The following is a 24,735-nucleotide window of genomic DNA, read 5'->3' on the forward strand; positions in this document are numbered from 1 at the left end:
TTGTATTTATAAATAATTTTAATAAATAAAAGCAGCGTTCGCTGTAATGTTGGAAAAAAAAATGTCATAGTTCTCCTTCCAGTTTGGATCGTGTGTGCCAAGATTTTAACTTGATGCCAAAAAACATGATGAACAGCAATGACGATTATACGCATCTTAAGAGCAAGACGTCTTAAGTACTACAAAGGCGAATGTAGGGAAATGCCTTTACTTAAGTAAAGGCAGAAATCTGGGCGCTACCGCAATTTCATTCGTGGTCCTTTCCAGCTAAGGGAGAGGGGGGCAAGACTGCGGTGTGTGGGGTCAACTGGCTGCAGCTTCCGTCGTGCTCAGGGCTGCTGGGAGAAGGATGGTCCTCTTCCACGTAGCCACTGCTGTCCGACTGCAGGCTGTCCCCACGCAGGAGGAAGTCTGTACACCAGTAGAATGAATGAATGAGTGAGTAACTAAGGCATGTGCAGTGAAGAAACAAAAAAGCTGAAATAAAGCCCTTTACAAACAAAAAGCCCAAAACAAATTTCAAGTGCTGAGTTATTTTCCCCCCACTCACTTCCTGTGTGAGGGCTTCACAGCAAACGTATTTATGCTAGGAAATCGGCCGGGTCACACTTGATATTTGTCAAAATTTCCTCTTCCCCTGCGTACTCAAAGCCACAGCAGTGGCCTTTTCTGCTGCTGCTGCTTGATGTTAAGAAAAAGCCGAGATCACTGGGGCAAATTTTCTAACTGGATTTCCTCCCCGTTTGCAAAGGAGCATAGCCGCCGTCTTTCATTAGCTGCCTTTTCTGTACAGAATATTTACCTAAGAGTGGACTTCCTCAACAAAGCCTAATTATTAGCATAAACATACAGGTAACCATGGAAACGAAGAAACCGACCCATGTGGAAATAGAAATAGATTGATCGTCGGCCAGATGGCCTCTTCTCATTTGTAAATTTCTTATGTTGTTATAAATACAAATAGCAATAGCTTCCACATGGGCGTGGGTCCTAAAGCGTTTTATGTCCCATCATGCCTAGCGTCCATTAGATGCAGCCCCCTTATTCTGACCCCCATGACCATAAAAAGAGATCTCAGTGACTCGGAGAAAGTTGGGGCAGGAAGCCGAAGAAAATATATCGTTAGCTAAGACCTACTGTATATAAAAGCATTTAACACCTCACTGTGCGTTCTGCACGTTGGCTGGTAGCGGGAGGCGAGGCACACGGACAATTCGAAACATCACGTGCCCGAGCGGGCAGCCGCGCGAAGAACCGTCCTTCGAGAACTTCACACTTCACACAGTGTATGGTGAAAAACACCATCAGAGGTACTGATACAGATGGTAGATCCCTGAGCAATGGGGAGAAGTGACGTCTCAACGAGTCACCCTCAGCTGTTCATAAGAAGTGTAGGAAGTGCACTAATAAACCACGTTGGCTTATTTCCCACGGAGAAGGTTTCTGGCGGCTCAGTTATCACACAGGGTGTGTGTGTGTGGTTTTTTTTTTTTGTCATGGTTAGGGTCCCTCAACCCTTAAGAGGGTAACACAAATGCCAATTAAAAGAAAGCTATATGTGATCACATTCATCTAACTGTGAACTAGTTCATTTCTGGTATTGGCGGCACCCTAACCATAACCACATTTTAACCAACGGCACCCTTATGGGTGATTATGAAGCTGGGTGCTTAAGATAGCATTGGCATTAATATCAAGAAAATGCCTCACGGAGAATGAGGTTGCATTCCTCAATAGCAGATAACTGTAGAATCCGCCAAGGGACAATGAAGCTCATGGTAGGCAACGGGCCTACTGAGATACTTTAAGTTGGTGTTTCATTTATTTTGGTAGTACCCTGAAGACTTAGATACCCTATATTGGCTAACTGGTTGACTAACCTCTACGTTGATTAATAGCTGACAGAAGAGATGATGAACGTCTGGAGTCTGATTGTGTAGGATCGTCTTCTCCTGCACTGCACACCTGTGAAGATATCAACAAACCGGTGATACTTGATCACAATGAAATCATGCACCAACTTGACATTTATATTAAGAAAAATCAGGTTAGGAGTATTAAAAGGAATACAAGATACGCTGATTGAAAATGTGATGTGGAAAGCAATTCTTGCCCTTGTTTCTAGAAGGTTACACGTGTGCCAAACCGCAGTCACTTACATGTTCCGTTGAAATATTTATCATACTAGGCTAATTAGGCTTCCTTTATACCATGGATGGAAAGACCTTCGGCGCCAGATTTACTAAGCAGAGCAAATTAGCGTGTGCGAGCAAACAAAATGGGAGCGGCCAGTTCTGTGGGTGATCTACAAAAAAATTACAAATTTATTAACACAGACGCGGTCTGTTTATTAAAATAGTGACCCACTGAAGCTACCAGAGGGAACACAAATTAGCGCAGCATGGCAGACAAACACACTTGATGAGGGTGCTTAAAATCTACTAACAACACAGACAATGACAAACACATAATATAAGCGTAGGCAGTGCCGGACGGTATACCAGTTCATCCGATATACCAGTTTTAATTTTCCATATACCGCCATACCATAGGATAGTTGAAGCAACAGCTGTAACACTTAAAAAAGCAGCAAATTATATAATATTGCTCTCTGCTATGGAGAGTGTATGCAGAGGACCCGGTCCCCTGTTCTTACTAACAGTTACAGTTTAATAACAAAACAATTCCACATATATTACTGCTCAGCGCTATCGGATTTATAGCTACTGCTTCAATCTGTGCCCAAATTTTGATTATGTGTAATAAAATTGAGTCTGTAGTTAAATGCATATCGGAAAAGCGAAATCCCTAATATTATTCATTTATCACGGTAATGATAATTAAAACCATGCCAGTTAAAGAAACATGTTGTTACCAAGCTAAATACATATTAATCTAATAAAACACGCCAGCGAAACAATTTTTATCCAGCTAAGTACATGATTATAATAAAACTTGTCTATGGAACAGAATATAGGCGGCATTAATAATCCAATAAAACTTGTAAGTTATACTATCAAATGGTAATTGAATTTTTATAATTAATAAAAACATTTTAAAAACATCTGTCATATTTTATTGACGTAAACACTTACTGCCACAGTAAGGGCGAACCTGAAAAAAATATCATGATATACATAATACAGGTCATTGTCGATTGACAACGGCGATCGGTTCCGACTGCCGGGTCATAAGTCGATTTGGTTGTAAGTCCGAACGGCTGTTCAGAACTTGAAATGTTCGTAAGTCGTTATTCAACATCATTTTAAGGGTATATGTAAGTACAAAGAAGTAGGATGCTAGGAGTACGCACGCTACGCTGCTGCGCGGAGGGAGTAGCGTTCAGAAGTTGTACTAAGCAGAAAAAAAATTGATGTTGCAGACAGGAAACGGGAGCCAAAGGAACACAATTTGGTCTTACAGTCCTCTGAAAGTTCGTAAGTTGAAAGTTCATAAGTAGAGGAGCGTCTATAATTATAATTTGCAGGGGTGCACATAACTGGTACACATTCGCTGTAGAAAGCAATATTTGTGGCAATTTCTTGTCGTAGCAGCGCAAATGCGTAGCTCATGCTGTCATGGCAAGAAATCGCTGTGCATTTTAGCCTTTAATGCTTAAGTAAATTACGTTGCATGATTCATTTAAATAAGAAACTCCTACAAATGTATATACAATATGGCCAGTCGCAAAATTAACTTTGTCAGTGCTTCTCCACTGTTGATTTTTCACTGCGTGTCTTTAGTAAATCCCAACATTACTATTATAATGCCAAAAGAGTCTTTGCGCTGGTGCAAACCATTAGTAAATCTGGCCCTTTCACAAGTTTCACAAGTTGCACCCACTCTGAGCACCCAGATCTGATTGGAAACCCTTGGAGAATACCTACCTCTTCCAGTTCAAAGGAGTTAGCCTGTCGCAGACTGTGGGGAGTCTGTCCAAGAGTACACAGCTCAACGGGATTCAGGAAATTCCGGCTGCCTAGTGGCTCAGGATCAGGGGTTTCCTGGTTCTCGCTAATACTTCCAGACCCTTTCGTTGTAGCTGGGGTGTCTCCCTCCCACCCAGTCACAGTGATGCGGCATGGGGAACTCTGCTTAGCAGGGTCAGAATGGGCGGAAGGCATGGATTCCAAATGTGCTGCACTGTCCAGATGGACATCTCCTATGTAGCTCTCATTGTCCAGTGTCCTGGATTTGAGCAGAAGGACTTCAGCGTTCGTGTCTCTGTGGATCATTTCTTCTCCCAGCACAGCTTGGCCCTCTGTGGTTAAATCGGACCCATCTTTTCTGGGATTCCCATCAGGATGAAACATGATGGGAGAAGCTGGCTCATCGTTCCTTTGAAGGCAGCTGAAGGGCACCTGGCGAACACTCTCCATGATCTGAGGACAAATGATATCCTTTGAGAATTTTGCTCCTAGACAAAGCCTTTTTGGGGGACTCCTGGGTGGGGTTTGAGCATCATCAGTGGTACTCGAGGGTTTATCTGGGATAAAGCAGGGGTTGCTGGTTAGTTGAAACCCCTTGCTTAGAGGACTGGAGGTGCGCTGATTCGTTTCGGAGTCTTCTTTTTGAAGAAGTGGAGAAATGCTCAGCGCCTCGGCTTTCTTTGCTTCCCCCTTGGCAGTTCTGCCCCTGGGATCCCTACAGTCCAAGTTATGTCTCTCTGCTTTTGTCTTTTGCTCTTCCCTCTCTTTCCCAGAATCCCTCTGGTTCTCCACTCTGTTGTCTGTGTTCACAGCCCCACCCCACAGGCTTTCCTCAGCCTGTTCGGCTACGGTATCACCACCCTTGACCCTCTCCAGGACAGCTTCTATGACGTCCGGCAGACTGGGACGCTTGCAGATGGAGGTGGCCTCTGGGGACCGGAGGGAGGAGCCCGTATACAGGCACATTTTGGATACGGTGTCCTTGAGACGCTCGACTGGAGACTTTGGCTCGCTGCGGGTGCTGCTGAAGAAGCGCGGCGCCATCCTGGTCTCCGCCGGAGACTGGGCAAAGCTCACGTCGGGCGGCGCCAGCTTCTGGAGCGGAGTCCGCGACACGTGCGAATACAGCGAGTAGAAGGCGTTGGCTGTTGCCGCCAACACCTCCACCTGCCGAAAGCGGCCTGCACAGGAGACAGACATGTGACACTTGGTTCCATTTACTTCTATATCGTGTCCTTAAGCTTTAGATGCATGCAAATAGGCATCCGAATTCCATAACCACCTTCCCTAGCAAGATTTTCTCCTGCCACCTTGTCAACGAAATCTACCAAGTGGGACCCCGCCAGAATTTCTGGCTATGGGCCTGCATTATACTATCCAATTCTTGTACCTGCATGTTCTGTGCAAGGAAGGTACAGGCAAGGAAGGGAAAACCCTCAGCCAGGGTACCAACCCATTGCAGGGCACACACACCATTCCCACACAGGCCGGAGACCAATTCGCATAACTTTGTGTTTTTGGACTGGTGGAGGAAAGCAGCGAGCCTGACCAATATGAATACAAACTCCACACAAGCAGACCTCGAGGTGGGATTCACACCCACAACCCTAGAGGCAAGGCTGAAGCTGAAGAGCACAAACTGAGGAGGCGACTATTGCGTGGGGTTTGATCATCATCCAACCCCACCCAGTCACCCAAATCGGCCCTGGACTTTGGGGTCCTGTGCGATAATTTCTGCGACCCGCAAACTCATGGGCCTACAGGAAAATGCATGGTGTACCAGATAGCCAACCGGGTCTGCCTGTAATCATGAGGCTACTGAACTACCCACTAAGCCAATGTGCTGCCTGTTCTTGGTAGACATGGTACGATTAAAACAACACAAACACAGTTACAGATCATTGGTGTAAAAACATGGGTGAAGGAACATTTTGCCGGAAGAAGATCTCTATCAAAGCACCATTCTTTACCCCCATCTGTGGACAGTGGGATTTTCTGGTGCTGAACTCTGTACTCAAACCAGATACACTGGCCAGACGACTAAAGTATGATGATAGTCAGTTCGATAATGAAGGTGGAGAAGAGAGCGGTTGGATAGACTCACTGGCCAGCGAGAGACCCGGGTCTTCCTGGTGCAGGCGGGCCAACTGCGATTCCAGGAAGACGCGAAAATTAATGCCGTGCAGCTGGGAAGGGAAGCTAAAGAAACGAGCTGGGATGCGGGCGGTGGCCTGCGGCTCGTCGCGGCCGCCGAAGCCCAGCCGGTACAGCGTGTCCTCCGCGTCCTCGGCGTAGAGCTGCAGCAGGTCCTGCACGCTGGTGGGGGTCAGGAAGGGATAGTGGGTGTGGTGTTAAGGGACTGAAACTAATGTCTTGTGATTGGCTCTCAGAAGGTTCACTGGGGAACTTGGATAATAAGTATTAGAATGGTAATATTAAAATGCTAGCAGGTGTTTTTGAGGTGAGACCACCAATGACCTAAAGTCAGGCTTCCTCAGCATACGTTACTGTAAACTCAGAACTCACTCAGTCCTCATGTAATCCAGTGAAGAACTTTCATTAAATTTCCAAAATTCACTACGTGCGCAGACATTTTCTGAAGGACCCATCGCATGGCCTGCGTGAATTTTGGAAATTTGCTCTTCAATTAGCCAGAGAAATGGAAAGAGGTCTTGACGTTCTGAGCCCGGGCCAGAACTGCAAGCTGGAATGTCCTGGGGGGAGACCCCACCCCCCGCCCCTCACCTGGAGGCGGTCCTGCTGGAAGACGAGAGGGCGCTGGAGGTGGTGCTGTGGCCCAGGTGGGAGAGCGGTGGGGCCAGTTTCTCATTGGGAGTGCTGTGTGTAAACGTAGGCCGCAGGGTGAGAGGATGAGGCAGTGTGTCCACATCACGGATGCAGAGACACAAAGCTCCCGATTCATAGCGCCATGCTGTCTGGGTTACGCCCGAGTGACACAAGAGTAACAAAGATGACGCACTGAACCCAAATGAAGCTGATTAAGCCACTGTATTAATAATTGTGCCAAAAAAAATAGATTAACTAAAATATCGGAATAATCATAATATAGAGACAGAGATTAAGGTTGGCTATATAAACTTTGGAGATCACAGTAGTACAATGTTAGGTAAACTACATATGCTTTTTGCCACTTTTTAAAATTAGCATGTTTGATTGCTCATGTTGGGGCGGCATGGTGGTGCAGTGGTTAGCACTGTTGCCTCACACCTCTGGGACCTGGGTTCGAGTCTCTGCCTGGGTCACATGTGTGTGGAGTTTGCATGTTCTCCCCATGTCGTCGTGGGGTTTTCTCCGGGTACTCCGGTTTCCCCACACAGTCCAGAAACATGCTGAGGCTAATTGGACTTGCTAAATTGCCCATAGGTGTGCATGTGTGAGTGAATGGTGTGTGAGTGTGCCCTGCGATGGGCTGGCCCCCCATCCTAAGTTGTTCCCTGCCTCGTGCCCATTGCTTCCGGGATAGGCTCCGGACCCCCCGCGACCCAGTAGGATAAGTGGTTTGGAAAATGAATGGATTGTTCATGTTAGCACGTGATGAAATTCCTTATGGTCAGCAACAAGTATGTGGTAACCAAGTGAGGTCAAGAATTTAGTCATACTCAGTCCTTCTGAGGTGAGAGGAAACGCCCTGGCTGATTTACTCCCCCCGACCCAGCAGAAAAACTGCTGCCTCTTCATTTCATTTTTCTCTGTTTATAACACCTGTCCCCATTCTCACCACTCCACAAAAGCCTTTCCCTCACCCCCCCCCCACCCCCATAAGTGGCTCTGTTCACCATCCCGGTACAAACATGTCCAGTATGATCCCCCTTCAAAATTTACCACCACCTAAAATTTATTCCTGTCTACCGGCCTGATAGGAACAGGCTAGGGGTTGGTGGGTGCTTACCTGGTGACCTGCCCCTTGCTGCGTGGCCTAGGTGGGGGCAACAGCAGCGGACAGCCCCTGCAGAATGGGCACAGGGGCAGGTAAGCAGCAGTCACCTGACACAGCCAGGTCATCAGCATAGGCGGACATTTCAGGTCCAGAAAGTAAAAATCCAATCCAGGATTTTGTTCCAACCAACCAGTTGAGGACTCTGTGACTGTGACTCTTTATGCTCAACTGATTGGTTGAAACAAAATTCTGCTTTTCATGTAAATTCCTGTCCTGTTGCTTGAATGCTCGATTTGTCCTTTAACCCACATGTTATATGGCCAAGTGCAACAGGTTCACCGGAATTCCTAACCGCTCAGTGCTCCTGTTGCACATAGTCAAGAAAGATTTTTAACACTAGACCTTCACCTATTATTCTAGATGTTTGTTGTGTACCTTGATCCACAGTTATAGATAGCAGAGCATTTCCCTTCCACATTAAATGCTACGGCACATACTAATGATTCCAAATGATATCTGATAAACAGTCCGAGCATTTTCATAGCTGAACTAGCATCTTCACCAAAGCCTCATCTCGTACAGTTCCTGATAAAAAAAAACCCTGTTAAAAACAAAATTGCCTGAAAGCCAAAAACGAAAACTTACCCTCTACCCTCCTTTATCTCTGGTCCATCAGTTTGGGTAGTGAAAGCCAAAGCTGGGAAGTAAAAGTCAAATGCAATCAATATGAGAAGGAATAGAAAAAAACAGCCCAGGTTAGAGCTAAATCTCAAGGTACGATCGTGAAAATCCTACGAGTAAAAGTATGAGAGTCCTCACTGAACTTTTTACACATATATTTTAGATAAATTCTTCATTAATTAAATGTTCACGCGAACTAGCATGACCTTCTCTGCTATTACATGTGATTTAGCACTTCCTGCGTAAATTAAAAGAAGTAGCACTTCTAATAATATCTGTGCAATGTCTCATTTTGCAACTCGAGAAGAGCTAAAAAAAAATCTTTCGTGAACGTTCTGAGCGGACCACACAAGGTGAAGAGGGTGGGTCCAGAGGGCCACGTAATTGCTGAGTGTGTGATCAGCCCGGAAGAAAGCAAAAGTAAAATGGGATGTGAAAAAAAACACTGGCTACGCTTAAGGAAGAAGCCAGAGGTTTCAGTGTGACAAAGAGCCCTTTGTTTACAGTCTGCAGTCAGCGGCTCCTGGTCACCACACGCCACTGCCACTGCCACTGCCACTGCAACTGCCACTGCCACTCCGGGCTTTCGGGAGAGTGGATTGTCGCCAGGCCTCGGCGACCCATTCACACAAGGAGCGGAAGTGCCTCATGTTATGGTCCTCTGCGACTGGGTAGCCCGACAATTAGCGTTTAATGTAGGACAATGATTGAGTCTCAGACTGGGTCACATGTGTGTGGAGTTTGTATGTTCTCCCCATGTCGTCGTGGGGTTTCCTCCGGGTACTCCGGTTTCCCCCCACAGTCCAAAGACATGCTGAGGCTAATTGGAGTTGCTAAAATTGCCTGTAGGTGTGCATGTGTGAGTGAATGGTGTGTGAGTGTGCCCTGCGATGGGCTGGGCCCCCATCCTGGGTTGTTCCCTGCCTCGTGCCCATTGCATCCGGGATAGGCTCCGGAACCCCCACGACCCAGAAGGATAAGCGGTTTGGAAAATGGATGGATGGATGGATGGATGGATGGATGGATGGATGGATGGAGGACAATGACTGAGGGAGAGTGACAGATTGCTGATTGATATAATCAACCCAATTCAGTTCATTATTATAGTGTGCCTTCCACAACAGTCTCCCCAAGGTACTTTATCTGGGTGTGTTGTTATACTATTAAGTTATATTATATAGCTACATCATATATACAGATAGAGGAAAAGGGGAAGAGAAAGAAAGAAAGAAAGAAAGAAAGAAAGAAAGAAAGAAAGAAAGAAAGAAGGAAAGAAAAAAAAAAAGCCTGATGACAACAAACGTAGGATATGAGCATTTGAATAACAAAACTGAGGCAGTCGATTTCGGCAGCAATTAGCAGTTCGACTCAAAGAGGAAATCTTAATGCCATGTAATATTTGCAAATTTCTGTCTCCTTGACGACAACTAAAATGGATTCACGTTTGAGTGGTCAGTCACAACCTAGGTGAAGGAAGCACTAGTAAAGAACAGACATAGCAAACGTGCACAAACACACACAGACAGACACATACAGACGCACGCTCCAGTAAACCCAACAGGGAAGCAGACATAATGGCAATAATGAGGATATCAGATAAGAAAGATGATGTAACGATTCACAAATCCACGCATGTGACTCCGCAGCTCATTTCCCTATGACTCCACGTTCCGATTTCTGTCGCTGGGTCGCGATGTGGGTCAAATGACGGGAAAGTGGAACGCTGTTTCGACAGGATTTGTACTCGTAAACCTGTCATTCCACATCATGGGCCAAAACACCGTGGGCGTCACAAACCTGGCGGAGCCGTTCCCTCACCTTCAGCTCCTAGACTCAGATCATCTTCAAAACTGGCCCCGGATTTCAGGAGAGGCTCTGCAGCAGCAGGAAGAAGGAACTCCCAGTCAATGGACGATTTTGCGGAACAATCAGCCAACCAAACAGTATGATGAACGCTCAAGACATACAGCATGCACAGAAATATTTGTAGCTGTTATCTTGTAGCTAAAATGACGGTCTCTTATCAGAATTCTGAGAAGATATTCACCCTGTATGTTCTTTCTGATTGTTTATCAGTGCAAACACCATGATACTCTCCTTCGAAGGAATGTGAGTCTGGAACCTTCCCTGGTGGCACGCTAAGTGAGGAGCACAGCTCAGACCAGAAGAAGATGCTTGCTGACGGTAACACGGATACTTTGCACACAATGCATTCACCTGTAGATTACCATCTACTCATGGAACTGCAAGTTGACACAAATTCCATGTTGCTGAAATACTCCCTTTGGAAACCAATAGTGTAGTAAGAGAGCCCAATATAAATCATTTCATGGGAGGTATCGTAGCTGGTTGTAGGTTTGAGTCCCATTCTGCGTTTCTGGAACACAACTTCTTCCCACAGTTGAAAGCATGTGTTTTCTCTGAATTGGTCTCTACAAGGCCCACTGTGTGGGCCCTGTGACAGACTGGTGTCTCCATGTCGTGTCATATAGAATGGATTCCAGGCTCACAATGACCTTGCACCGAAGAAGCAGTTACGAATGGATAGATATACTCCACCCTGTACATCATACCCTTTATCTATAGTTGCTTATTGAAGCATAAATATTTGCCTTAAATTCCATAGCTTCATGGGAAGGCTAGAACACTTGTCATATTGATGCAAAGCAAATTGTCAAAGCTCAGAAATTAAGGAAAATACTTTGTACCCCATTTGTAGACATAAGTCCAGACATGTGCTGATTAAGTACTTGAGTACCGATAAATTGTATATTGCTACATGTTTTTCCCCTGCTGTCGATATCAGCTGGCAACAACTGTACAGTACAACTACTACTTTCCAAAGACTCCAGTTTAAACTGTGACCTAAAACCACCTCAGTCATCAAGAACATAGAGAAGAAGAATCTATTGCAGTGTAAAGCAATGTTCAGCAAGCATTTTGCGTATTTTCAGAAGACCTTGGAAAATCTATAATACTGACACAAAAGTGGGCAAACCCATAAATGGTGGATGGAGATGCTTACCAAAACTCTGATGAATGTCCAAGCCTTCCTCAGGTCTGGGGAAAATAGACATTCACACAAAAGAATGGAATTTAAAAAAATCACTGGTTTCAACTGTTAATTACTGCACAGATCCGTTATTAATGGTAGACTACACACACAGCCTTGGGTTAATGTGGTTGTTGACTAGTACAATATTAGACAATGATATTGTTCTAACAAATACATCTTCTGGGTTACGGTTTCCAGTCCCACCCCCTTTGCTTGGGCTTCCTCCAGATTCCTCTCGCAGTTCAAAAACAAACAATTAGGCAAACTGGCTTCCTTACATTGCCAATTGAGAGTGGATTCTATGCATTTGTTTGTGATTAAACAAAACCTGTTGTTAAAAACGGGTTTAAAATGTACACTAACAAAAGAAAATCCATAATTATAAATTATTCAAGAGACTGGAAGAATATAGTTTAAGTTTAATGAGATATTGACTAATTTCTTATAAAAACATGGAGGGGGTTCAAAATTATTTCTCTCCCAGAATAAACCGGGTTGTGATTCAGACACATTTTATTTTACCCTTCCAAAAACACTCCTGTTCAAATCACAACCGAAACTCCACACTTTTCCAACATTCAGTTTGCTTTCTATTGCCACTTACAATGGCTCGAAACAGACCAAAGATCAGACACTGTAAAAAAGAAATACGTGTATTTGAGAGAGGCTATGTTCTCATATCTCAGGTCCATCTAGCCATGTTCGACGCAGAAACCGCACGCTAACTCACCCCCAGGCCTGCAGCCAGCTCTCAATCTTTCCTGTAGAGCATCCTGTGGAAACAGAGAGAGATATAAACCGTACGCTTGAAAGCAGCCTCTGCATGAATGAACACATGTTTTCTCACTACATTCATGCCTGTTTTCTTTAGTTAGTTCCTATTAGTGAGTGTCTGAATATAGCATACTTGTAAAAATGTAGCATAAATCAATAAGAGCTACTTGTGCAATTTAGCTTTAAAAAAAAATCTGTTGTTATTATAGGATAAGCTCCAGGCCCTCGTGCTAACTTGATTAGCATAAGCAGTTAGAAGACGTATTAAGGGATGATTTTTCCTTGCGGCATAATATAACATCTATATAAAAGTGACAAGTGAATTCACTCAAGCTTTGTAACCTTAAAAACTACTTTTTTAAATTATTATTATTTTTAAAGTGCAATCAAAGCTGCCACCTTCCGAGAGAGCAGAGTTGTCAGAAGGTATTCCGACGGGAGTGTGAGAGCCCTGGGGGTCAGCCTCTTCCAGGGTGTGCCAGCGGCGGCTGGTGCGCGCCCAGCGCTGGCGGCGGTCGGTAGGGGACGGGGTCTCCATCGCGGCGGCCAAGAGCCGCTCGGGAGCTGAGGGTTACGGGGTTGCTCTTAAGCGCAGAAGTAAACGAATTCAAAATCTAATATGTATTTTAATATACAATATAATATAATGACATAATAGATACAGTATACTGTATACTGTATATATAATAACATTTTCATCTGCCGACCAAATGAATCGGTATTTCTCTCACGGAACAATTGGCCCGTTTTTTCGTACTGCTGGCAAAGCTCAGGCACTGTATTGAAGACCCCGTACTTTCATTTCCAAGTACTTTTTTTATTTTTTACCAGCGTTTACTTTTTCGGATTCTCTTTGATTATGAACTGAATACAAAGTGCCATATGTGAACAGCATTCACATCACCAGCTTATTTCCTGAACGGAGGCAAAATGTTTGCCCAGAGATAATATCATACCTCCTACAGAACGCAGGAACACAATACAAAGGTATTAAAGTTGCTCCTGCTTTTGCCTACATTTAGACAGACACAGGTGCAGCTACAATGAAATCGCAATAAGCTACATGAAATCATCTAATGAAAGTGGTACTGCAACAACAACAAAAAAACCGGTTGAGTAACTAGTAAAATACCGGTAAAAGTTACTCAATTGAAAAATAATTCACAAAACACATCAAAATGTAACATAACAACAAAAGGCTGATTTTATGTTTTTTTCAAGGTGCAATGAAGTTTAAGAAGAACTATAAATCTTTGCAAATATAAAATTGTTTCGGTGAGATTGAGTAGGCTTAAGCGTTATTTGAGCAATTCTAATTTCGTTGTCTTTACCTGCAGATCTAGCGGGTCCAGCTACATGTGCAGTAATTGATCCATTTAGGTCGTCGCCTCCGGGGGACGCAGCTCGGTATCAGAGGATTCCCCAACCCTCCCCCCCGGCTAGATGCCTCTGTAGCCCCCGATTACCGGTGATCCGATATGCTTTTCTTGGCTCCTCGACAATAACTTTCCGGAAAACAAGTGAACTGTCATTGCGGCTCCGCCGACGCAAAAAGGTGAAGTTGGCGCGGCGGAGCTGTGACGCGTTAATGAGCTAGCTCAAGAAAGGAAGTGCTGCTGAAAAGAAAGACAGAAAAGAAAGAAAGAATGAAAGAAAGAAAGGAAGAAAGAAAGAAAGAAAGAAAGAAGAAGGGAAAAGCGGAGCCGAATTATTCAGATTCTTCAGAAATCATACTTCATTCTTGAGTACATCTGCCAGATTGTTCTTAATCCACCGCAGATTCCTGTCAGTTTGGGTTGTCAAGTATGGTATCATAATGTTATCGCAACTTATTTTACACAATAGTTACACAATACCGGTTAAAAAGTCCATTTGGCTGTACCTACTTTCTCTTCGTTAGAACTCTGTGTGCCAAACGTGTTTTTTTTTCTTTTTGACCACCGGCACGTGGAAAACCCAGTAGGCATGCTTCGTTCAAATTTGTTTCCACTGATGACTGACTTCTGCAATACATCAACGTCAGTAGTTACTTTCAAAGCATCCCCATCGCAAGTGAATATGGGAAACGGATGTTAAGGCATTCCGAATAAGTTTACCAGCGTGGTAAACATATTCCAACTGCAATTTTATTTCAGTAAAATGCTTTCAGTTACAGGACTTAAGGAGAATTGATGATTAAGGAGAAAGAACGCGACTTCCGATATTCATGAAAACAAAAATACAACCAAAACCTACAGGACACATATTACAGCTAAATATTTTTTTCCCACATGTGGGCTCCCACGTGTTAGTTTGCCAGGGTTTATTTACAGTTTTGTTTATGAATCACCCGATTAAGCTGTAGATATGAAGAGAGCGGTCTCTTATCGGGGGTACAGAACATGCAGTCTACACCCAGACCAGAATGACGTAATCACGTAAGGTTCTATTTCATAGCTTTTAATAGGTTTTGTATATTAGTAATATTCGATACATTTGATTTGATGCACAACTAAATACTAAGTGGAGAATATTTTGTATATCCACACATTAATACTCAAACCTATACACACACACACACACACACACACAAACTATAGTCAAAAGTTTTTACAGGGCAAGCTGCGTACAAAGAAAAGTGACAGAGTGTCGAATCAAGGGAACTGACCACCTGACCTAAACACATCAGAATATTTTTATAGGAGTTTTACCAGAGCATGAAGGAAAAGAAGACAATGGGAGCTCAGAATATGTGGGATCTCCTTCAGGACAGCTGGAAAAGCATCTCAGGGGCCACCTTACGGAACTGGCGTAGAGCAGTTGGGGTAAGGGCCTTGGTCAAGGGTGGCATCACTTTGCCAACCACAGAATTTGAATGGGCAACCTCTCTGTGGGTCCGAACCCACAGAGCTGCCCCCCCCAACAAAAAATAACTTTCAAAAAATATTCTTTTGGTCAGTGGTTAGCACCTCGAGGACCTGGGTTCAAGTCTCTGCCAGGGTTCCGCGAGTGGAGTTTGCATGTTCTCACCATGTCATCAGGGGGTTACTTCTGGGGACTCAGTTTTCCCCGCACATTCCAAGAACATGCTAAGGCTAATTGGAGCTGCCAGATGTGTGCTTGTGTGAGTGACTGGTGTGTGAGTGACTGTGTGTGTGAGTGACTGTGTGTGAGTGACTGGTGTGTGAGTGACTGGTGTGTGAGTGACTGTGTGTGTGAGTGACTGTGTGTGTGAGTGACTGGTGTGTGAGTGACTGGTGTGTGAGTGACTGTGTGTGAGTGACATTATGTGAGTGACTGGTGTGTGAGTGACTGTGTGTGAGTGACTGTGTGTGTGAGTGACTGTGTGTGAGTGACTGGTGTGTGAGTGACTGTGTGTGAGTGACTGGTGTGTGAGTGATTGTGTGTGAGTGACTGGTGTGTGAGTGACTGGTGTGTGAGTGACTGTGTGTGAGTGACATTATGTGAGTGACTGGTGTGTGAGTGACTGTGTGTGAGTGACTGTGTGTGTGAGTGACTGTGTGTGAGTGACTGGTGTGTGAGTGACTGTGTGTGAGTGACTGTGTGTGTGAGTGACTGTGTGTGAGTGACTGTGTGTGAGTGACTGGTGTGTGAGTGACTGGTGTGTGTGTGAGTGACTGTGTGTGAGTGACATTATGTGAGTGACTGGTGTGTGAGTGACTGTGTGTGAGTGACTGGTGTGTGAGTGACTGTGTGTGTGAGTGACTGTGTGTGAGTGACTGGTGTGTGAGTGACTGTGTGTGAATGACTGTGTGTGAGTGACTGTGTGTGAGTGACTGTGTGTGAGTGACTGGTGTGTGAGTAACATTGTGTGAGTGACTGTGTGTGAGTGACTGTGTGTGAGTGACTGGTGTGTGAGTGACTGTGTGTGAATGACTGGTGTGTGAGTGACTGTGTGTGAATGACTGGTGTGTGAGTGACTGTGTGTGAGTGACTGGTGTGTGAGTGACTGTGTGTGAGTGACTGTGTGTGAGTGACTGGTGTGTGAGTGACTGTGTGTGAGTGACTGTGTGTGAGTGACTGTGTGTGAGTGACTGGTGTGTGAGTGACTGGTGTGTGAGTGACTGTGTGTGAGTGACTGTGTGTGAGTGTGCACTGCAAAGGGGCTGCTGCTCCACCCTGGGTTCTTTCCTGCCGTGTGCCGATTGGCTCTGCAACCCCCATGAATAGGGTAAGCAGTTACAGGAGATGGGTGGATGGATGTTTTTTTGGTCAGTGCATAATTCCATATATGCTATTTTATAATTTGTATATCTTTGCAATTATTCTCAAATGCAGACAATAGCAATAATAAACCTTTCTATGGGTATTTGTGTCCAAACTGTTGACTGCTATTGTATATATATATATATATATACATACATAAGTTTGTAATTATATCTTTGTGGGGACTCTCCATTAATTTCTATGGTGAAAACTCTAATCCCAACGTGACGACCTTAACCCCTACCCAGCCCTAACCTTAACCATAAGTAACCAAACAAAACATGAGACTTTTGGTATTTTTTGTTTTTTGATTGCAGTCACAGATCTTTGTGGGGACCTGAAAAGTGGTCCCCACAACGTCAAAAAAGAGGTTTTTATTACATATCAGGGGACATTTGGTCCCCACAATGTAATAAAAACATAATCCAATACACGCACGCACACACACACACACACACACACACACACACAATATTAGCAATAGGCCCCTATTCAAAGAGGACCAAAACTCAACTCAGCAGAAGAGTACAAAAGGGTAACCAAGAGGGTTTCTGCGTATTAGATACAAGACTGAAGATGGTGATATGGAGAGTGGCTGCTGATGTGCCCTTGTAATCCATTAGGGGCCTTCTGTGATGACATAAGGTCATGACTCAGTCCTCCACACGTGCAGTATTTGTTAGACACCAGGCACACATGAATCTCAGGCTGCATACACATTAGCTGGGACCAAGGCAGTGTAAAGTCTAGGTGAACAGTTCTGCACAATTTTTCCCTTATTTTTTTTTACAAATCTTAGTAAATACACTGAAATATATTTTGTAGTATATAGTTTAGCATGCACAAAAAAACTATTACACCTAGATTATTCATTCCACTGCTGGTCTGAGTAAGGCCCCTAACCCCCCAGCCCCAGGGGGGCTACATGTCGGCCGACCCTGTGGTGTGACCCCCAAGCTTGCTGTCACCTGCGTGTGAATCTCATAAAGAGAAAGAAGGGTTAGGTGACAAAACTATTTACGCAAGGGGATGAATAAAGTACCACTATTATATTTCTATGTCTCTGTTCAATCGGCTCAAATGACAAATAAGGATCCCTTTAGATTAGAAAAAGCCCCACTTCCATAATCCGTATATCATATATCAGAAGAAAAAGAGTGAGTAGCACTGCTGACTATCACCTACTGTAGAAAGGTTTTATAAGCTATGCTTAGGGTTAGCATTATAGTTCAAGCGAGGCTAACCGTAACCCTAACCTTAGCCTGAAACCTAACCCTAGCTTGAACTTTAAAGGGTTATAGCGTAAGGGTTAGGTTATAATAAATAATATATATGCAGGAAAGCTGAGCACAGTTTTCTTGAAAAAGTAAACAATTCCCTTCACCAGAAATCACCCAGTGATTCTAAAAAGTGCTTATAATTTATTAGTAAAAAAAAAAAAAGCTTCCACACAATAAATATGATTTATTCAGGAATAACTAAAATAATTCTCTTTAACAGTAGAATGCATACCTCCCTAAATTAATAAATAAACACATACAATCATGGCATCTGAGGTGGGGCACATGGCTCAGAGATTTAGGGCTGTGTCTGTGATCAGTCGCTGCCGTTTAGAATCCCATTCACGGCAGGGTAGTAACATCCCTGTTGAGCCCTAGTGCAATGCCCTAACCCCCCTAAAATGCTCTAGGGGCGCCATGTAAATAGTGGACCCTGTACTCACACTTTCACCCCTAGCTTTACTGTCACCTGTGTGTGTGTGTGTGTGTGTGTGTGTGTGTGTGTGTGTGTGTCTGTCTGTCTGTCTGTCTGAAGGGAGAGCATGATGGGATATGCAAAAACTAAAGAATTACAATGTTATTTCATCTTGTGCACATGTGCAAATAAATAACAATCACTTCATTTCTGATCTCTCCATTCTGCTATTTATATACTTCGCTCTTGATATACTTCTCATCACTTACCTTTGCTTCAGCGCCATAGAATCCCTTGTCAGGAGCAGATGAATCCATTTATATTCTATTTTGTGTCTTTGCATTAGTGTCCAGTGCTGATTTCAAGGCCAGAGATGTAGATGGAGTGGATCTGATATTTTTCAAAATGCTGTACAAGTGTTAAATCCATCTGCAAATTCATTTCGTTTCCTCCACATTTTTATTGGCACAATGATGTTTTTTTTCGTATACTGTAGGTACACTGGGGGGGGGGGGGGGGGGGGTGACTGGAGAATCCGGAGGAATCCCCACGATGACACAGGGGGTCCTGCAAACTCACACACAGAGGCATGGTGGAGATGCTAAGCTCTAGTCCCAGAGGTGTGAAGCAGCAGCCCTGACCACTGTGCCACTGTGCCGGTTATGAGGTTAGGTATAGGGATATATAAAAGCATATCACAGCGCTTGCTGGAAAAGCTCTTCCTCCAAAGTCCCACTGTAGATTAGCAGCCCATTTACCAAAGATAGAAATACAAGTCAAACGCTTGATTATTGTATTTCCATGGCAGTACCAAACTACACAAGGATGTAGGTCCTTTCTACTAATTGTCATAAGCGATTTTAGATTCTGTTTAGGGGGCTTCAGCTGACATATTTTTTTTTGTCTCAGCCCTGTATTTCTTCAGACTGAAAGTGATTAGCCTACTGGGGGCTGAGTCCCCCTAAGGATCAAATATTAATATCGCTTCTGCTAATTATTCGATAAACTACTAAGCAGGTGGATTGAGGTGAGAAAATCTGCTCCTTGGCTCCCTCTGATGGTCAGGTTGGCGCATGACAAAAAAGAACACGAATGAAGTTTATTAATAATGTCATATGTGTCTTTTAAACAGCTTTTATGGCATTGATAAATGGGGTTTAAGAAATTGTTGTGTCATTCAGTGCTGCTGGTCTTATCAATTGTGTGAGTGTTATAACTTGTTATATTATACCTGTTGGAAAGGTGTTTGACTGTAATAATTCCTCAAGTATTCTTAAATAGTGTGCAATCTGTATTAATGTGCTAAATGCTAATAAATGTTTTATTAACGGCTAAGGTTTCAAATTTGTAGTATAGTATTACTGGCCCAGAACTGAAACAAGCAGTTAAAAAATAACAGTTTGAAAAAATACTATGCAAAACTTAAATGGTAATGTGGATACATACTGATTCCCTTCATTCATAAAAATAACATTTCAAATATCTTTTCATTTGTTTTTTTTTATTATTTACTTACAAGACTTACGCTGAATCAGTCTACTTACAAGAATCAGTCACACATATTACCCACACTTGCACAAATTACAACGAAGTCCTTGAAATGCTCCAGAAATAATGTAAGTGTATGTTGGGGGGGGGGGGTGCAACCTGAGTGACTGCTTGTTGGACCAGGTGACTTGTGAATAGTTACTCAACACTGCACAGCCCAAAACGAAGGAACAAAGACAAGCATGGCAATTCCACCGTCAGTGGGACTGCAATGTTTACATGCGAGGGAACTGGCATGTGCTTTTGGTGATTCCCACCCCCGCCACCCCCACTTGGGAGTCACCAACCGGCCCCCACGCCCGTTCTCGCTGACTGACCTCTCTCTGCCCCACCTTCTCCCCTCCCCCTTAAATCGCCCATCTATCTCTCAACCTACTGGACTGCAGGGAGTGTCCAGCCATTGGTCTGTGTCTTCCTCGCAGTCTGCGAGTATCTTTTACTACCCTCCCTCCCTACTCACATGGACCTGAGAAAACGGAGCTTCTTTAGGTAGAAAAATACAGATAAACAAAAAAGTAGATGACATTCAGCGTACAGCGGTAAACACGAGCTTGGTGCTGTTGCAGGTAATATAGTAACAAGTACGTACACGGAAATGGATAAAGGTGTTTTTTATTTCAGTCTTCGCCTAAAGCTTGTGTGCCAAATGAAGTAGCTCACCACTTTTAGCGTGTGAAAAGTACTGCATGTATTCTCGTTAAATTATAATCATTATGTAAGCACATTAATTTTTTATTCGGGTAAATTTATTCAACAATGACAGACGAGTCACATTCACACGTAAAGCATAAGTAAGGATTCGTCATCTGGATGAAACGTATACATTGGTGTGGATTTCGTTATTATCTCTCGCTAACAGCGATTACTTTTACGTTGTATGAAAGTTTACAGATCATTTATTTAGTCAATGCCATATTTGTCAATGGCGCCTTTTCCGCCAAAAAATAATCATCCCTCATGTCGACGTAATGTCAGTCAAGCCTGCAGCAATACAACCTACCCCAAGATGACCCCACCCAAATACCGCCCCAAAATCAAATTTCCATTGGATATCACCAGCCCCTTGGTGTCTATGCCCGTATTTTATTGGCTTGTGAAGCACGTCGCTCACGCCCAACATTCCTTACCCACACAGTAAAAAACGCGGCTGAAGACATAACTAATGGCGGATCATCCCACTGGAGATTCCGATTGGACAAGGACGCGAGATTGCGCGCTGCAATTGGAACAGAGTTTCTCCTCGTTCTCCTCCGCCGTGACGCTGTCAAGATTGGTTGCGTCGTTTCTAAGTTGATGTCAGCCCAAACGAAGCCCGTGAAACTCCTCCCGTCTCAAAATTATGAGTGGTAAGTGAACTCTTTAAAAGTAAATTACTTTTGGTAAAACGCCAACCAAACCGCCAGAAATAAAGAACCGGACGCCTAAAAAGTTGTTCCAAATAAAAATTAATGAAATTGTCCACCGCTCCGTAAAACCGGAATGTTTCATGTACAGGCGCTGAACTTGCTAGGTAGTTAGCATTTCAGCAAAGTTGGCTTAGCTACCTTGCTAACTAGCCAGCTAGATGCCCCAAACGTCGTTATCGTTACCGTAACGAATAGTGCAGAAACTGGTTAATTTTCCGACCGCAAGCGTCGGGCTAAGTAGTAATAATACAAACTGTGCGTGAAATGTCGGGGCGGCGAGTTCGTTGCGGCGGAGTTGGGGAGTTGAAAATCAAGACAGCTTAGCGTAGTCGTCGGGATTTTTGCGTTTACATTCGACGTCGTCGGCTGACTTTTTAAGAGTCCGAATAGTCAGCTCGGTTTCACGGCGACGTCTCTCCTTCAGCTTTCGCGGTCACTCGACGCTGAGCGCCGAGTCCGCGGCGTGGAACTCGTGTGACAAGTTTAAGGTTGTCGCCAGGTCGGTCTGCGGTGAAAGGAGAGCGCTTAATGACCGCGTCGCTGCCCTGGTTAGCTGCAGGACTGGTTAAACTTACCACTAGTTTCTCCTTTCTCACGCAGACCAACAGCAAGATGAAATGGCCGCGTTGGTGGAAAGCGGTGGAGGTTTTCTTCAAAAGCGAAACTCGAATACGGGGCAGGTAAGTTTTTTTTTTTTTCCTTCTTTCGCTTTAAGCTTATTTCGTAGTTTCTTTTTATCCGCGTTTAGTAATGATAACGACGTAATCTCGCAGTTAATTTCCGGTAGAAATGTGATTCTGCTGAGTTACTGGGCAGACCTGCTCGGTCGATTTCGCTCGAGCACATGTCATTTGTGTGGGGGAGAGCCGAGGCACCAACGCGGAGGTGAAATGGGCTTGACCGGGGTGTTCCTGTCAGAAGCCCCGCACTTTGAGAGCGGTCTGCTCGGCCCACTTTGGCTGTCCTTCGGGGGGTGGCTTCCAGCGAATAAGTGTGTTTATAGGGTAGAAAAAAAGATGGGAGGGAGAGGGGGTGGAAGGGGGGAGGGGAGGGGATGCGTGGCCAGCCTTCGGTTGGAAAAAAGCCCTTTTAATCCCACCCATTTGCCAGAGCGCGCATGCTTCCCTCCCTCCGAAATTCAAAGCTCGTGTAACTAATAGCGGAGAAAACAACATTGAAACGGCACATCAGAAATCTTATTTTTCCTTTATCATTTTTGTATAGATTTTTTTTTGCTGGCTTTCCATATATCGCTATTTCGGTTTGATTTGTTTTTATTTTTTTTTGTTTTAATCGGGCGTTAACGTGGACGTATTTATCTTTTTATGTTTGCTTACATTTATTGCACAGGCGACTGGCATGGGTTAAGATTAGCACAGCTGATTTTTAATTGTGCTGCTATTACACCATAGAATGTGTGTGTTTTAAGCTTGTTATGAGAATGGGAAAACCCCTCTAAACAGTAAAAAAAAAAAAAAAAAGACTGAACCAAGACCTCTTTAGCAGTAACCGTTGACAAAGGCAGGGCGCCCATTCTTACCACCTACAGGACTCTCAGCAGCCGTCTCCCTTGGCTCTGCTAGCCGCCACCTGCAGTCGCATCGACACTCCTGGTGAGGGTGACGCAGAGTCCGAGCAGCAGCAGTCCCAACAGCAGGGCCAGCTTATAGACCAGGCCCAGCTGACCCAAACGGCCAACGGCTGGCAGATCATCCCGGTCAGCGCTCAGCCATCTTCTGGTACCAGCACTTCCGGCACCACAACGTCCGGGCAGGGCACCATGGCCGAGGCAGGGAAGAACAGGCAGGTGGTGTCATCTGGAGCTGCAGGCCAGCCTGGGCAGCAGTATGTAGTAGCCACCACTCCCACTATACCTGGCCAGCAGGTCCTCACTGCCCTGTCTGGGGTCATGCCTAACATCCAGTATCAGGTCATCCCCCAATTCCAGACAGTGGATGGACAGCAGCTCCAGTTTGCCACAGCCCAGCAGGACCCCACAGCAGCAGCTGCGGCAGGACAGTTCCAGCTGGTGTCTTCTCCTGGCGGCGGGCAGCAGCTGATCGCAACTGCCAATCGGGGGGCGGGTACTGGGAACATCTTAACCATGCCTGGCCTTATCCAGCAAGCAATCCCACTACAGAACCTGGGCTTGGGTAACATACAGAACCAGACTCCATTCTTGGCCAACATGCCTGTGTCGCTCAATGGGAACATCACCCTTCTGCCTGTAGCCACAGGAGGCACTGGTGGTGGCAGTGGTGATGCCACTGGCATTGGATCTTCAGGATCCTCCCAGCAGCTCCTACAGCAGCCAGTGTCTTCTACCACTGGGTACTACACTAGCTCCACGGCTACCATTACCACTCAGGCAGCTACCTCCTATGGAGGTGGGACGCAGTCTCAGAGCAGCAGCACTTTCCAGAGCTCAGCCAGTGGGGTCTCAGTGCAGCCAGATAACCGAGACAGCCAGCAACAGCAGCAGCCACAGCAAATTCTCATTCAGCCACAGCAGCTTCTCCAAGGGGGACATTCCCTGCAAACCCTACAGGCTGGTGCCGGCGGACAGGTCTTCGCACAGGCACTGCCACAGGACGCCCTGCAGAACCTGCAAATTCAAGCCATCCCCAATGCCAGCCCCATCCTCGTGCGCACCCTGGGCCCCAATGGGCAAGTAAGCTGGCAGACGCTGCAGCTGCAGAGTCCCACTGGAGCCCAGATCACGCTCGCCCCTGTGCAGTCTCTGCAGTCGCTTCCTCAGCTGGCACAGACGGGAAGCGCAGGCGGGGTCACAGTGAACCCCGTGCAGCTGCCTGGCCTGCAGACCATCAACCTGAACACACTGAGCAATACAGGCCTTCAGATGCACCAGCTGCAGGGGGTCCCCATTGCCATTGCAACAGGTAGGCATAAGGGAGTGTTGCCTTTCCTTTAGTGTTTTTTACTAACAGTGGAGTTTTTTCTTTTTTCCTTTGAGGACTGAGGAACGTATCATTTTAAGGGAAAGTCTCTGAAATGAAATTTGTCTTAAGCATATATTAAACCTTAACTTTTGTTAGAGCTGCAATGTTAGCTTTATGATTTTTTTTAGGGTCTGCCTCTGATATTTGCTTGATTGTGACAGTGTCAAGTCTCTCAGGGTAACATAGGAGCCGTTTGCTATGTTTCTACGTAACTACAGCAGGGATCCGGCTGACACTTACTTCTCAAAAGTCGGCATTTAACAGCAATGTGAAGTTGGTATGTTTGATTAGTGTGTATGTGTGAGTGTGAGAGCACAAGAGACAGTTTGGGCATGAAGCACATGAAGTTTTCAACACAGTGTGATGTTTAATGCGGTGTGATCCTTGCTGGTCAATAAACCATAATGCTAATATTGCTAATATTGGTAGCATGAAAGGGGCTGCTTTCTCAATATGTCCTTTTTTATGCGAGCAAAGGCAAATTGGAGTGTGTATTCAAACAAACTGGTGAGAAGGTAACATTTTCATAATGAGAAATGTAGGGAGCTCCTTTAAAAATATGGGACCAGCTCCTGTCTACATT

General features: G+C 44.8%; 2 protein-coding genes across 5 annotated transcripts in view; one reads left to right on the plus strand and one right to left on the minus strand.

Annotated features, from left to right (window-relative positions):
- tespa1 (thymocyte expressed, positive selection associated 1) lies at positions 1-21,871 on the minus strand. Of its 4 annotated transcripts, XM_049022764.1 has the most exons (13): positions 14,224-14,349; positions 13,669-13,950; positions 12,737-12,901; positions 12,294-12,336; positions 11,534-11,568; positions 10,327-10,383; positions 8,473-8,524; positions 7,840-7,896; positions 6,675-6,767; positions 6,034-6,245; positions 3,888-5,110; positions 1,881-1,965; positions 1-411 (listed from the first exon to the last, which is right to left on the minus strand). In XM_049022764.1, exons 3-13 carry the CDS (start codon positions 12,873-12,875, stop codon positions 248-250), a joined length of 2,160 nt encoding a protein of 719 aa, XP_048878721.1. In that variant the 5' UTR covers positions 12,876-12,901; positions 13,669-13,950; positions 14,224-14,349; the 3' UTR covers positions 1-247. The 4 variants fall into 4 exon arrangements, with proteins under 4 accessions (XP_048878721.1, XP_048878723.1, XP_048878719.1 ...); XM_049022766.1 differs by lacking the exons at positions 13,669-13,950; positions 14,224-14,349 and adding an exon at positions 21,768-21,871; XM_049022762.1 differs by having other exon boundaries at positions 13,669-14,349.
- The window catches only part of sp1 (sp1 transcription factor), a 9,875-nt gene continuing 5,594 nt past the window's right edge, over positions 20,455-24,735 (plus strand). Inside the window, exons 1-3 of the mRNA XM_049022767.1 lie at positions 20,455-21,132; positions 21,793-21,872; positions 22,742-24,092. Of these exons, the coding sequence (XP_048878724.1) occupies positions 21,126-21,132; positions 21,793-21,872; positions 22,742-24,092 (1,438 nt within the window). The 5' untranslated portion in view covers positions 20,455-21,125. The remainder of the gene's footprint in view (positions 21,133-21,792; positions 21,873-22,741; positions 24,093-24,735) is intronic.

Source organism: Brienomyrus brachyistius, chromosome 8, assembly GCF_023856365.1.
Source record: "Brienomyrus brachyistius isolate T26 chromosome 8, BBRACH_0.4, whole genome shotgun sequence".
NCBI lineage: Eukaryota > Metazoa > Chordata > Actinopteri > Osteoglossiformes > Mormyridae > Brienomyrus > Brienomyrus brachyistius.

Excerpts from the sequence above, each read along its gene's own strand:
- tespa1 (XM_049022766.1), bottom strand. The coding sequence starts at position 12,875 with ATGGAGACCCCGTCCCCTACCGACCGCCGCCAGCGCTGGGCGCGCACC. Across the intron at positions 11,569-12,293 it reads AGCTGGCTGCAGGCCTGGGG|ACCTGAGGAAGGCTTGGACA; the intron begins GTGAGTTAGCGT and ends TATTTTCCCCAG. Across the intron at positions 10,384-11,533 it reads GGACATTCATCAGAGTTTTG|AGCCTCTCCTGAAATCCGGG; the intron begins GTAAGCATCTCC and ends CTGCTGCTGCAG.